At 40.8% G+C, this 13,910-nt stretch overlaps 1 protein-coding gene and 1 non-coding gene across 2 annotated transcripts; one reads left to right on the top strand and one right to left on the bottom strand.

Annotated features, from left to right (window-relative positions):
- Positions 1-1,376: 1,376 nt before the first annotated feature.
- On the top strand, positions 1,377-13,153 carry LOC118283173 (lactase-phlorizin hydrolase-like). Its single transcript, XM_035604902.2, has 17 exons — positions 1,377-2,020; positions 2,794-2,858; positions 3,072-3,155; positions 3,559-3,652; positions 4,000-4,078; positions 4,562-5,246; positions 5,335-5,983; positions 6,198-7,751; positions 7,970-8,238; positions 8,416-8,706; positions 8,870-9,068; positions 9,699-9,889; positions 10,309-10,415; positions 10,536-10,667; positions 10,899-11,122; positions 11,199-11,435; positions 11,557-13,153. The coding sequence occupies exons 1-17, from the start codon at positions 1,408-1,410 to the stop codon at positions 11,763-11,765; spliced, it is 5,682 nt and encodes a 1,893-aa protein (XP_035460795.1). The 5' UTR covers positions 1,377-1,407; the 3' UTR covers positions 11,766-13,153.
- trnae-uuc lies at positions 10,149-10,220 on the bottom strand. Its single transcript has one exon. It is a non-coding gene; the product is annotated as a tRNA-Glu (tRNA).
- Positions 13,154-13,910: the final 757 nt, after the last annotated feature.

The following is a 13,910-nucleotide window of genomic DNA, read 5'->3' as shown; positions in this document are numbered from 1 at the left end:
AAGGAAGAACATAATATATAGGGAAAATATGAATAAAAAATTAAGGATTCTTTGCATTCTGTCTGTATATAATAATAATATAAAGATAGATTTATACTCACATGTACAATATAATTGATTATATTTTGATGCACACTTTCTTCATTCATCTAACCAGGTACGGACACATTTACATTTGTAAATTGATTTGCATGTGTAGCCTACTTAATGTAAAGAATTTAATAATGAAATCAGTGGTCATGAGGGTCTTTGGGTGTGTTTTTCCAATGTGTTGTCGCAACCCGCTTTTGCATCAACACACAAAAGAAGATCTGTTATTTTTCCTAGAAAACAGATGACACAAAGTTACCCCCTACATGGAAATTATCATCTCTTCCTCCCTGGCAATTCAAGGTTCAATGATAAATAAGAGATAAACACAGGTAGTAAATTTCACTCCTCCATGTTGTGTTAGTTGCACAGATATACATAAAAAAAAACATTTTAGTTACATAAACTTTTAACTTTTTACCTTTTTTTCCAAATGTATATACATCTTAACAATACCCTTTTTCTGGTCAAATTAAAAAATAACCAGTCACTACAAGAACACACAATGCCTGACACTATCATCATGTAAAGTATATTAATATTTAATTATTTTCATAATATATATATAGTTTACCATTAATAGATGTTACAATAGCCTATTATAATATAAAACTCTTATCAAGCACGTCAGTCAGCTCACGTGTGAGTGTGTGTGATGACAATGTTTTTTTTACCACTTGCTGCAGTTCCTTCTGATCATTGATAAAGGTCAGTAAAGCTTACACACAACACAAGGCCCTATCGTATAAATACTGAGATAAACAAGACATCACTGCAGATGAGGCTGTTAACAGATGGAGAATTTTAAGATTCCCTTTTACAGTAAATTTCTCCCTCTAGTTTAGAAAATGTAAAGTTGTAACTCTTTGAAAAGTAGTTTTTGATAGCAATGTCAGAATATAGAACATTTCAAATCTAAGCTGGAACTTGACAAAAACCTGCAACACCACTAGATCTACTATTTCACTACAGTGTTGCCTGAGTTATTGGGTCATTTTACTTCAAGTGCTTACGTTCATCAATGTTTTATAAAATCATATTTTTGCTCTTTGACCTCTGCACATTTCTTTGTTACCTTAGCCTAATAAATCCCTGCTCTGTTCCATGTTTGACCTTTTGTATTTTATCAGGAGCATTCAAGTCTGTGACCACACTTTATACCAAACACACCATAAAGCGTCACAGCAGTGGTTACCCCAGCTTACAGTGGTGAATATTATGAAACACTGGTCTGACTGAAAGTTCAAGCTCGTAAACAGGACTACTATAAATGGATAGCTACCTAAGGTCTCGAACACTGCCCCTCACTCTGACAATATGTCGTTACAGGGGACACTTGTCTTTCTGTGTTTGATAACTCTGTATGGATGCATGTGCCAGAGACACGAGGATCCGGATCAGGCCATGTTCCTCGCTGGCCCCATTACCAATGGACAGATGGAAGGCCTGAAAGGAGAAGCATCTGATGGGGCATTGTTGGACACCTTCGACTGCAGTCATCCCATACCTCCTGGCTCTAGACAATACTTTGAGTATCTCCAGAGCAGAGGGATGACCCACTTCAAAATGCCACTGTCATGGGCTCAGCTTCTACCTACAGGACGCCCCAGCCAGCCCCAACAGGCTGTGGTGACCTGTTACCGCAGTCTGCTGAGACAACTGCTGGAGGTGGGCCTTCAGCCACTGGTTGTTCTTCATGGCTCCACTGTGCCGCAGGCTCTGAGATCAAGGTATGGAGGCTGGGAGAGCCAGGAGCTGGTGGACATGTTTCAGCAGTATGCAGAGTTTGTGTTTGGGGAGTTTGGAGAGCTGGGAGACCCCTGGGTGACACTGAGCAGCTTGGATGAGCTAAAGGGTGCTGAGCTACGAAATGCTCTCGATGCGCACAGCAGAGTCTATCGCCGTTACCACCAGCTGTTTCCTGGGAGAGGTAGGAGATCCGTATTTGGTTGTGTTATGTGCTGAACTTGAATAATTGGAAAGATGAACATCAATGAGTTCTTATGTTAAAACTTGTAGTTTGTAGGGAATGGAAAAATATTAATTTGTATTTACACAGAAATATCTGGTGAGTCATAATTAAAAACTGATTCATGCAAACAAGTCATTTATTTCTAACCTCTTGTGCCCCCCCCCCCTCTTGTGCCCCCCCCCCCCCCCCCCCCCCCCCCCACTACTCTCCTGCTTGGTCCAGTACACTAATGAAGCGTAACAAACATTCAAACACAAGAAATCACATGGAGAAATTGAGAGGTTTTGCAAAACTTTTTATGCACATTCCCCCTCCAAATTTTACTTGAGTTACTTTTATGTCTACAATGTCTCTTAGTGTAGAGGTTAATTGCCTCCACCAGTAACATTCTCATAAAAATTGTTTTTATAGCTATATAGATACTTAAACACCAATAAATTGTTTTCATTCTTTATTACAGTATTTATCAAAAATCAGCTTGGCAGAGCTACTTTGGCATATAATCATATTTTGGGCGAGTTTATCTTCTGCTGTGCTGCAGTTGTCCAGTTTTATTATATAAGTGGTTATGGCAGTGCTTGAGGAGATAAGAATTTTCATATCTATTTACCCTGTGTGTCAAAGGCCATGATAAGGAGAATGGTTGTGCAGGTGGGGGGGGGGGAGAATGGGAACTCATTGTGGCAGGACACAGTGAATTAATAGCTGAATTAAAATTAAATTTGTTGCAGATGGACAAGTATCCGTTGGGGTAAGGGGCAGTAAAATCCCAATCATCTGCGACTCCCAACAACTGGTACGATAGTAAGATCTCACAATTGCATAAAACATAAAGAAGGCAAATCAATGAAAGAATTGTGTTGATCATGCTGTACTAAGATAACTTACCAATATGTCGAGATGTTCCCTAATAGATAGAGCTCTGATAAACATCAGAGGTTCATTTTTATTTGTCTGAAAGAAAAGCTTTCCACACCCCACAACACTCACATTTGCGCCTCTCTTTCAGAAATATTTAGATTTCCTGTCTATTAAAGTTCAGTATGACTGCACCACTGGACAGAACCTGGCGGAGGAACTGAAAAATGTCATGGTATGTAGCATGTATGTACTGCAGTCAGATAAATGATAAATAGTAAGCCCTTGCTCTCTTAACCTCATAATTGAGCTACATGCATTTGAACTGGGGGTGGTTATTGCTCAGAGATAGAGAGGGTTGTCCACTAACCAGAAGGTTGATGGTTGGATCCCCAGGTCCTCCAGTCCATGGGCGGAAGTGTCCTTGAGCAAGACACATAACCCTAAATTGCCCTTGACAGCTGTGTATGAATGATGTGATAGTAAAAGAGCTGTGTATAGAAGCACTGTATGAATGTATGTGTGAATGGGTGAATGTGACATGTACTGTAAAGTGCTGTGGATGTAGGATATGACCAGAAAAGCAGTATATTAACACAGTCAATTTTTTTTAACTGGATGTTTCTGATTTCTTGTAGGGAAAGTGTGGAAATAAACCAATTCTTTTGTACGAGGTGAACATCAACGACAGTTCCCCTTATCACTTCCTCTCTGATAACAAAATAATAGAAGGTAATCTTTTATATGAATAATAAAGGGTCTCCACCTGAGATAAGTGAATTGTATTTTTTGCTTTAGTGTCCTTCAAACTCTAAGTTGGAAAACCAGATTGAATAACAGATTTTAGATTTAGATAACACTTTAATTTACATCCCTGTAAAAAATATAGCTATTCTTGATTTAATGTGATTATGTAATTCATGTTATTTAAGTAGTTAAGACATTTTTTCAATACATGAAACTCATTCCACTTTTCTATAATTATGTGATATTGTGACAAATTATATCAACATTTTAAGACAATGAAGGACACATTAACGATATATACTGTATGATACATACTTATTATACTTTTACAGTGCTGAGCAATGCAGACCAAAGTGTTCTTGGGTTTGACATGGTGGATCTTTTACGTCCAGCTGACTCCATCCCTAAAAGGTATTATAGTTCATATTGACAGTGAAGTATTTAATCTACATTTTATCTTAAACCATCTATGTGATGTTGTCGGGCCTGTTCAGCTACAAAAAAAGGTAAATTCTGCTTTGTAACATAAAAGGAAAACATAGTGAATACATTTCACAATTAAAAGTTAAATGGGCTAACGGGCTTGGGGTTAAAGTAGTGGGTGTACGAAAATGGATATTATGTTTGATACACATACACTATTATACACTATGTACTGTGTGTGCTTATGTGTATGTATATTTAAAGAGGAAGGTACTATAATATTTTTCAATGAAAGGGGGTTCTGACTGAATATGTTTGGGGACCTCTGCATGTGTGGTAGCAAATTATGTTTTGGCAGCATGGTTTATCTGTAAACTGTCTATGCAAAAGAAAGTTTGTTGCATTTCTCCTCAGTTATTCCCATCTAATAACATTTTAAACTTCTCTTAATTTTGATAAAATCAATTCAAGGGATGACACTCACAACAAAAAGGATCTTCAAACATCATCATGTTCCATAACCTACTGCAAAACTTGGAGCAATTTTGCCACCATGACCTCATCTGAACGAGATGCTTTCCTAAATGAATCCTTCCCAGTGGACTTCCAATGGGCCGCCTCAAGTGAGTCCTTCAAGGTTGAAGGAGGCTGGTCAGAAGGTGGGAAGGGGGAGACCATTTGGGACCGCTTTGGTCACAAAGGCCTGGCCTTTGCAAATCAGACAGCTGATCTAGCTTGTGACAGTTTCCACAAGGTGGATTATGATGTCTACCTCCTGCGAGGTCTTCATGTCAACACCTACCAATTTTCCATCTCCTGGGCCCGTATTTTCCCCTCAGGCCATCGAGGCAGCCAATCAGAGAAAGGGATCCTCTACTATGACAAGCTGATCAATGCGCTCATTGAATCTGGCATACAACCTGTTGTCACTCTCTACCACTGGGATCTGCCTCAGGCACTCCAGGATCATGGTGGATGGACTAACACTTCCATTGTTGAAGCCTTCAAGGATTATGCAGACTTCTGCTTCTCCAGGTTTGGAGACAGGGTCAAGACCTGGAACACATTCAGTAGCCCCTGGGTGGTGAGCCATGTTGGGTATGGCACTGGTGAGCATCCCCCTGGAATAATGGACTATGTGGTTGCCTCGTATCAGGTGAATGTAAAGTCACTACTATATTTTTAAAAAATCCTACTATGTGCCATTCCTATAAATTTACCTTACAGTATTTTCGGCTTTGCAGGCCACTCACAATATACTCAAGTCCCATGCTGAGGCCTGGCATGTCTACAATGACAAGTACCGGAGGAAACTAGGAGGGAAGGTGGGCATTGCATTGAATTCTGACTGGGCAGAGCCCATGGACCCCTCCTGTCCTGAAGACATAGCAGCTGCAGATCGCTACCTGCAGTTTATGCTCGGCTGGTTTGCACATCCAATATTTGTAGATGGAGACTATCCTGCAACACTCAAGACTCAAATTGAAGAGAAAAGAAGAGAGTGTCCCGACTCAGAGCCTGCAAGGCTTCCAGTTTTCACTCCTCAAGAGAGAAAGAGGATTCATGGAACAGCAGACTTTTTAGGGTTAAACCACTATACCTCCCGGTTGGTCAACAGTAGTAATGGTGGCTGCACCCCTGGTCCTCAGGGGGTTGGTGACTTCCAGACACATGTGGATCCATCATGGTCCTCTACAGCTTCTGACTGGATATATTCAACACCATGGGGTCTCCGAAGGCTTCTAAACTACATTTCCACAGAATACTTGAATGTTACCAAAGTGCCTATCTATATAACTGGGAATGGGATGCCTACTGAGTACAGTGGGGACACTCTTAATGACACCGACAGAATAGAGTACATGAGGAGTTACATCAATGAAGCCCTGAAAGGTAATGCTGTTGGGAGATTAAAACATCTTAATTGTCTGTCAATATTTTAGATACACCTTTAGGACAAATCAATGGAATAACAATTGTGTTTGTGTCCTTTACCCTAGAATACCTGATATTGTTACATTTTGTTTGTTAATGATTGAGTTTCTAGTTGTCGTAGAAGGTTGTTTAGAATAAGGTTTTGTGGCTCAGTGTCTTTATTCTTCAACAGCTATACATTTGGATGGAGTAGATGTGCAGCGGTTTACTGTCCAGTCACTCATGGATGGTTTTGAGGGTCCACAAGGCTACAGTGAACGGTTTGGTCTCCACCACATCAACTTTGATCTACCTGACAGACCCAGGACTCCAAAGCAGTCTGCCTACTTTTACTCTGAAGTTATTGAGAAAAATGGTTTTGCTTCCAAAAAACACTTCTTTCATTCAACAGAACTGAAAAACATGAAGTCAAATAGAGTGTCCTCAATGTCACCTTCTACTGTCCCATCACAAGCTAAGGATGTCTGGAGGAAATTCTCAAACCAAACTAATTTTCAGAGAAAACTCTACCACTATGGTACCTTCCCTCAAGGCTTCAGTTGGGGAGTGTCATCGTCGGCGTACCAGATTGAAGGTGGCTGGAATGCAGATGGGAAGGGGCCCAGCATCTGGGATACATTCACCCATATAACCGGCAATATTCCTGGTAATCCTAATGGAGATGTGGCCTGTGACAGTTACCACAGACTTGATGAAGACCTCTACATGCTGCGAGCTCTGAGGGTGAAGTCGTACAGATTCTCTCTGTCCTGGCCCAGGATCTTTCCTGATGGTCAGCGTACCTCCCTGAACCAGAAAGGTGTTGACTACTATAACAGACTCATTGATGGTCTTTTAGCATATAACATTACCCCCATGGTGACACTCTATCACTGGGACCTCCCGCAAGCTTTGCAGAACATTAGTGGATGGGACAACGTAGACATGATTGACATTTTTAACGACTTTTGTGATTTCTGCTTTGCCACGTTTGGAAACAGAGTGAAATTTTGGATGACCTTCAACCAGCCTCACACAATTGCATGGTCAGGATACGGACTTGGACAGTTTCCGCCAAATGTTAAAAATCCAGGAATTGCACCATACAGAGTTGCACACAACTTGATAAAAGCTCATGCCAAGGCCTACCACACATACGATGATAAGTATCGAAAATCACAAGGTGGTCAAGTATCCATTGCCCTCAATGCGGATTGGATTGAACCTAAAGATATTACGGTTCCCAGAGAAGTGGTGGCTGCAGACCGCGCTCTGCAGTTCCAACTGGGCTGGTTTGCACACCCTATTTTCAAGAATGGTGACTATCCTGATGCAATGAAGTGGCATGTTGGAAACAAAAGTGAACTCCAAGGTCTTTCAGAGTCAAGACTTCCTTCCTTCACTGAAGAAGAAAAGAGCTTCATCAGGGGAACTGCTGACATGTTCTGTGTAAATCACTACACTACAAGGATTGCAAACCACGCTACCTTGAGACTTAAACCTCAATCTTATGAATACGACAGGGATTTGTCAGAAGCAGAGGAAGGTGATTCACCAACTACAGCCATTAATGGGCAGAGAGCTGTGGCATGGGGCTTGAGAAGACTCCTCAACTGGATCAGAGAGGAGTATGGAGAGCCAGATATTTACATTACTGAGAATGGAGTAGCTACAGACACTAAGACTACAGTTGATGACACAGACAGAGTATTTTATCACAAAACCTATATTGATGAAGCTTTAAAGGGTGAGTACCTACATTAGTTTCTAGATTTTTAGAAAAGATAATCTGTTATATTTAAGGGCCACTTGTTGGTCTCTGCATCATTCACCATATTCTATGGAAATATAATGAACAACATGTAGGCCACCATTCCACAACTGTCAACTTTCTTTTTTTAAATTGCTAATTATGTAATATCTTTCTTTCTAATTATACCTGTCTATTGCTCTACTTTAATGCAGCCCATAATCTTGATGGTGTGAAGGTGAAAGGATACATAGCAACATCTCTCATGGATTCTTTTGAGTGGCTTAATGGATACAAAGTTGGATTTGGGCTCTACTATGTGGACTTCACCAATCCAAACCGCCCAAAGACACCCAAACGCTCAGCTCATTATTATTACCAGATTGTGAAGGACAATGGTTTCCCATTACCAGCCGATGAGCAGGTGCTTTACGGAGAATTTCCCAAAACCTTTAGCTGGAGTACTGCCAGTGCTTCCTACCAGGTAGGCAATGCCAGCACGTTGTTGGAGATCACTTCACACTGGTTTGGTGCAGTGTCCGGATAGTTATTACATTACATTTACTTTCAAGGCAACTTTGAGGAATCTTACAGTGTTGCTGTAGGACGCTCAGGGTTTTGACCATGGCTAGCAGTATAACACTACTTTTCTTGCTTTCAGATTGAAGGGAGCTGGAGAGCCCATGGAAAGGGACTGAGCATCTGGGACAAGTTTGCCCATACTCCTTTGAGAGTGAGCAATAGTGACAATGGTGATATTGCTTGTGATAGTTATAATAAGATTGACAACGATGTGGAGGTCCTGAAGAAGTTGAAGGTATCCCACTATCGCTTCTCTATATCCTGGCCCAGGGTACTTCCTGATGGCACCAACAACTACATCAATGAAGCTGGATTGAGTTACTACCTTAGATTACTGGATGCTTTGGAAGCTGCTAATATTCAGCCACAGGTAGGCAGTTCAGATTTTTATATTATTGGTTAAGATTACAGACATTTACATTGATATTTATCATGTTTAGGAATGAACATCTCAGACTTTGATTGGGTTAAAATTTGTGTTGCCTGAACAAAACAAAAGACAGAAAACATTTTCTTTCTTTAATTTTTTTCAGGTCACCCTTTACCACTGGGACCTTCCCCTGACTCTACAGAAAGTGGGGGGCTGGGAGAATGAAACCATTGTACACAGATTTAGAGATTATGCCAATGTTTTATTCAGCCGACTTGGAAGCAGAGTGAAGTTCTGGATCACTCTAAATGAACCCTACATTGTTGCAAACCTTGGCTATGGATATGGTACATTTGCTCCAGGTAATCAAACAACATTCTTTTGAGATTTTAAAAGTTAATAAATTGGTTTAAATACAGGTTGCTTTTGGAATTGTCCAGGGCCCAAATGAGCTTAACGTGGGATTTGACTAGACTGAGGTGGGGCCCAGTTGGGTTATTTATGCAAGACCCATATAGGCCCGAGCTTCTCTAGTTGAGGTGGGTGGTATTTTGGCCACATGTGGGCTTATAGGTATAAACTTTTTTGGCCCGAAATAGCCTTATGAAATGCTGCTTGAAGCATGGGTGAACACGTACGGGGCAGTTAAATACCCCTGAACCATGCACGCAGTATTTCCAATAATTCTTAATCTTGTTTTTTTCAAATCTTTATTACTGATGTTTATGCAAGGAACTCATAAAGAGGTTAATCAAAGCTAGAATTTAGAGAGTTTGTGGTGTATAACCAATATTTCACTTATTACTCAATAAGTAGTGTATGAGATAACAGGGTTTTTTGCTTAAATTTTAGATCCCATGAACAATTCTTACCCACACAAACATATCCTGTATGTGGCCTATTGGTGGAAAATGTTGTGCATTTAAAAACCATATACTGTATTATGATGGACGATCTTAAAAGCACTGTTTTAACAATTCAAATGTTTCCAGGCATTGTGGGTAAGCAGTATATTGCAGCTCACAACCTGATCAAGGCCCATGCTGAAGCTTGGCACCTCTACAATGACAAGTACCGTGCAACACAGGGTGGCATCATCTCCATTACCATTAATTCTGATTGGGTGGAGCCGCGGAACCGATACAAGCAGGAGGACGTGGACGCAGCCAAGCGCTACTTGCAGGTAGACGAGTAAAGATCAGAACTGAGTGTGGCACTTTGTACAGCTTTTTTTACCTTCACAAGAAAGATGAAATAAATAGTGTCAGGTAAATTAGTGCTCAGAAAAACATTCTCAGATGCATTATGGTAAATGGACCATATTTGTATAGTGCTTTCATTTAGAGTGCTTTTACAGTACATGTCACATTCTCACATATATTCTCTGTCAAATTCATACATCACCAGAATGTATGAAGTAGGGATAGTTCAAGAATTTAGATTTCCCATACCGGGAGTTGAACCCGGGCCACCTGGGTGAAAGCCAGGAATCCTAACCGCTAGACCATATGGGATTTGATATTGCCACCAATATAGTATCATTTGGAAGTTGACTTACAAGTTAACTGACAATAATCTTTGAACATGTGATTTATTCTGCAGTTCTTCATCGGGTGGTTTGCACATCCCATCTTCAATGGAGATTATCCTGACTTAATGAAGACAATCATTCACAGAAGAAGCCTTGCTGCAGGTCTCCCTAAGTCACGGTAAATGAACAATAGTTTTTAGACCATCACAAGCAGGTCTAAGGACTGAGAGACATTTTTGATGTACATGAAGAAATCTCAGATTGGATTTTTTTTCAATAAGACCTGTTTCTTCTTCAGGCTTCCCGAGTTCACTCCTGCAGAAATCAAGAGGATCAAAGGGACTCATGATTACTTTGGGTTCAACCATTACTGTTCAGTCCTTTCATACCCTGTTGATTTGGGAAATCAGCAGGATTATGAAGGTGACAGGTAGGCTTGAATTAAAAAAATTATACCTTGGTGATGTTTGATGGTTTCTTGGTCTCATAGTTTGCGAGCAGAGGACACAAGAAAGAATTAAACCAACAAATAGATGTCATAATTTCTTCAGTTGCCTGTTTAAATGCAACAGATACACATATATATATATATAGGACATTTTTGATATATACATAGGACATTTTTGATTAATAATCAGTGAATGTCCAATCCAATATCCAGGGGTACTGGAACCACACACGACCGCACATGGATTGAATCTGGCTCCTTCTGGCTGAAGGTCACTCCATTTGGATTCAGGAAAATCCTCAAGTTCATCAAGGAAGAGTATGGAAACCCGCCCATCTATGTCACAGAGAATGGGATCTCAGAAAGAGGACCAGTGGACCTGAATGATATTCACAGAACACACTATTATGAGAACTACATCAACCAGGCCCTGAAAGGTATTAAAAGAAGAATTTGGTCACTTAGGAGCGTATGCCAGCAAATTTTATTATGTATTAATGTGTTGTCTTTCAGCCCATGTTCTGGATGGAGTCGATCTGAGAGGCTATACAGCCTGGTCCCTGATGGACAATTTTGAGTGGGCTGCTGGCTACTCTGAGCGATTTGGACTTTTCTATGTGAACCGCTCCAACCCCACGCTTCCTCGCATCCCTAAAAAATCGGCCTCTCGCTACTCCTCCATCATCACCTGCAATGGCTTCCCAGATCCAGCCACTGGGCCCCATGATTGTTTGAACCCTCAGCCTGAAGGTAACAAAGAGCAATACAACAGCATGCAGGTCATACACGATAAAAAAACAAACCACATGGAATATACCACAGGAATAGTTATGAAATGTTGCTTGTTTCTCATCCATTTTTTTTTCAACAGCTACAAATGCTCCCACTGTGACCACTCCAAAGAACACTCATACAACCGTCCCTGTTCTGCATCTGAACATGGTGGACTTCCTGGGGCTGGAGCTTTCGCCTCATGATGCTGAAGTCGCACTTTACGTCCTCTTTGCATTTCTTCTTGTAAGTTTACTAGGGGTCATCTTTGTTGTGTATCGGCTCCTGAAAAAAAAGAGGAATTTGTAGAGAGAATTTGTTAAGATGGAGAAGATGCGAGGAAAGCTTTGGACAGGAATGAAATCTTCATTAACAGTCAAGTGTGATTGGTTTTTAGGCAACGTTTTTATCAATTCAGGTCCCAGATTCACACCTGGGTTCCTGATAAATTCACAATTGTACATTTTGATCCACGTTTGAAATACGTCATGTGAAAAATTAGGAAAGGGAAATAAAGAAATGGTATTCTTCTCACAATCAGACAATATAAAAATAATCGGTATTTAACATTTGTGGGAACTCTTTCTTGTCAAAATCAGCTTATTAAAAGCATTCCCCGAATGAAGGAGGCTCCCAGCTTATTGGAGATATTATTTATCCCTAGAATGAGATATTCAGCTTAAAAAATAGTGGCATTATTTCAACAATCTTATGTATTTTTTGACCATGTGTTTTCTAATTGAATACATGTTATTGTAAAGGAGTATGGTTATCATTTTCTTTTCTTCAAAGTCAACATTTGCCGTCACTCAGTCATTCCAGTTCCGCGCTTACTTCTTGAAGCACCAAAACAATCTCTGAATATTTGATTCATGGGTCTGTCATGCATTGTCAACTTAATTTTGGGATCACTGCAGCTTCAGCGTTTCCAATACCTGAAATTCCAGACGCTTGTGTCAGTGTGAAGGGATGACCTCTTGGTGGCGCCAGTAAATCATTTTATGACTGGCTGTGATACTGTTGTTCCAATATGTAGCAGTTTCTCCATTTGCTAAAGAATGTACAGTATATTTATCTTAAATGAAAGCTACATAGGGGTATAAATAAAAGTGATATAAATGAAAAGGTAAAACAAGCTAAGGGATTATGTTATGAAATAGGGTGTAAGTACTTTCACCATGAGCCATACACTTGTATCTTTCAAGCACATTTTGCTCTTTTAGTACCATTCTGAACTCAGACACTACATGCAAGACCATGTCAAGGAAAACCTTTAACTGGAGGGTTTACTCAGCTCTGCCACCATAACCTGCTTTTTTGCTGATGCAACACTTACAGAATTTCCCACTGGGACTATTAAATCATTTTATGCATCTGTTTGATTCCTTGGGTATGTTGGGGAGACGCCCTTTGACTGCCGGGCAGTGAGTAGCTTCACCGTTTTAAAAAAAAAAAAAATCCCATGAACAATCCATTAAGTATTTATACAAGTCAAAAGACGATAATATATTCACAGGATTTTTATAAGGCGCCCTGAGCAGAGAATGGAGTCACACTCCCTCTGTGTGTGTTGTGATCGGAGCTCCTCTCTGTGCTTTGTTTTTGTATCCGGTCATGTTGGTCTAAGTGAGTCGCCCCCCCCGCGAAACTGTTGGCCCTCCCCACTCTAAGCGGAGCGCAGTAAAGTACAGTTAAATGTGTTCCTTAACATAGCTAATTTTCACCATTTTCTTTCCATACTGTGACGTCTGCCAGAGCACACACACTGTGTGAATAAACCTGTCACCTGCCATACACGGTGCTGGTGAACCACAAACACTGGTGGCTACGCCTAATTTCTACACAGTCCAAAGGCTCCATACAGAAACACACCACTATGTCAAAGGTGCTTGCCATTCCAACTAGCTATTGGCCAACGGAGATAGTGTGCTGTGCCTTTAAAAACACACATTTATCAACTGAGGCGTCTCACGCCGAGACTCAGACACTGACGGGAGCATCAACCCATGGTTGACACTCGACAGATTGTCCTTTGTTATCCCTCCTGTGCACAGGGTAACTTAGTCAAGCTTCTGGTCTGTCTGTGACATCTGTAGCGGCAGTGGATGTCATGTGTAAAAAAGTATATTACTTGAGGGCACCTCAATAAGAATTCTGGGGAGGTTTTTTTCTTTTCCTGTCTTTTTTGTCTTCCATCATCCTCATCCTGGACTCTCCCGGATTTGAACGACCGACTTTCCGAACACAATCCAACACCTCTCGGCCTCTCTGCGCTTGGTTTTCCCGCCGACGTCGAGCTCAAAACGTACAGGTCCCGGAGGAACCAGTCAGACATGGCCCTGCACGTCTTTCCCACTCGATAATGTCATCCACACAAACAAGCTCTTCCTTGGCTGAGGGGTTATCAGGGCAACTACACGTCGTTTCTCCACACTCCTCCTAGGAAACCCACTT

The sequence above is a fragment of the Scophthalmus maximus genome, chromosome 14 (assembly GCF_022379125.1).
Source record: "Scophthalmus maximus strain ysfricsl-2021 chromosome 14, ASM2237912v1, whole genome shotgun sequence".
Lineage (NCBI taxonomy): Eukaryota > Metazoa > Chordata > Actinopteri > Pleuronectiformes > Scophthalmidae > Scophthalmus > Scophthalmus maximus.
This window is presented reverse-complemented; position numbering and strand designations above follow the sequence as displayed.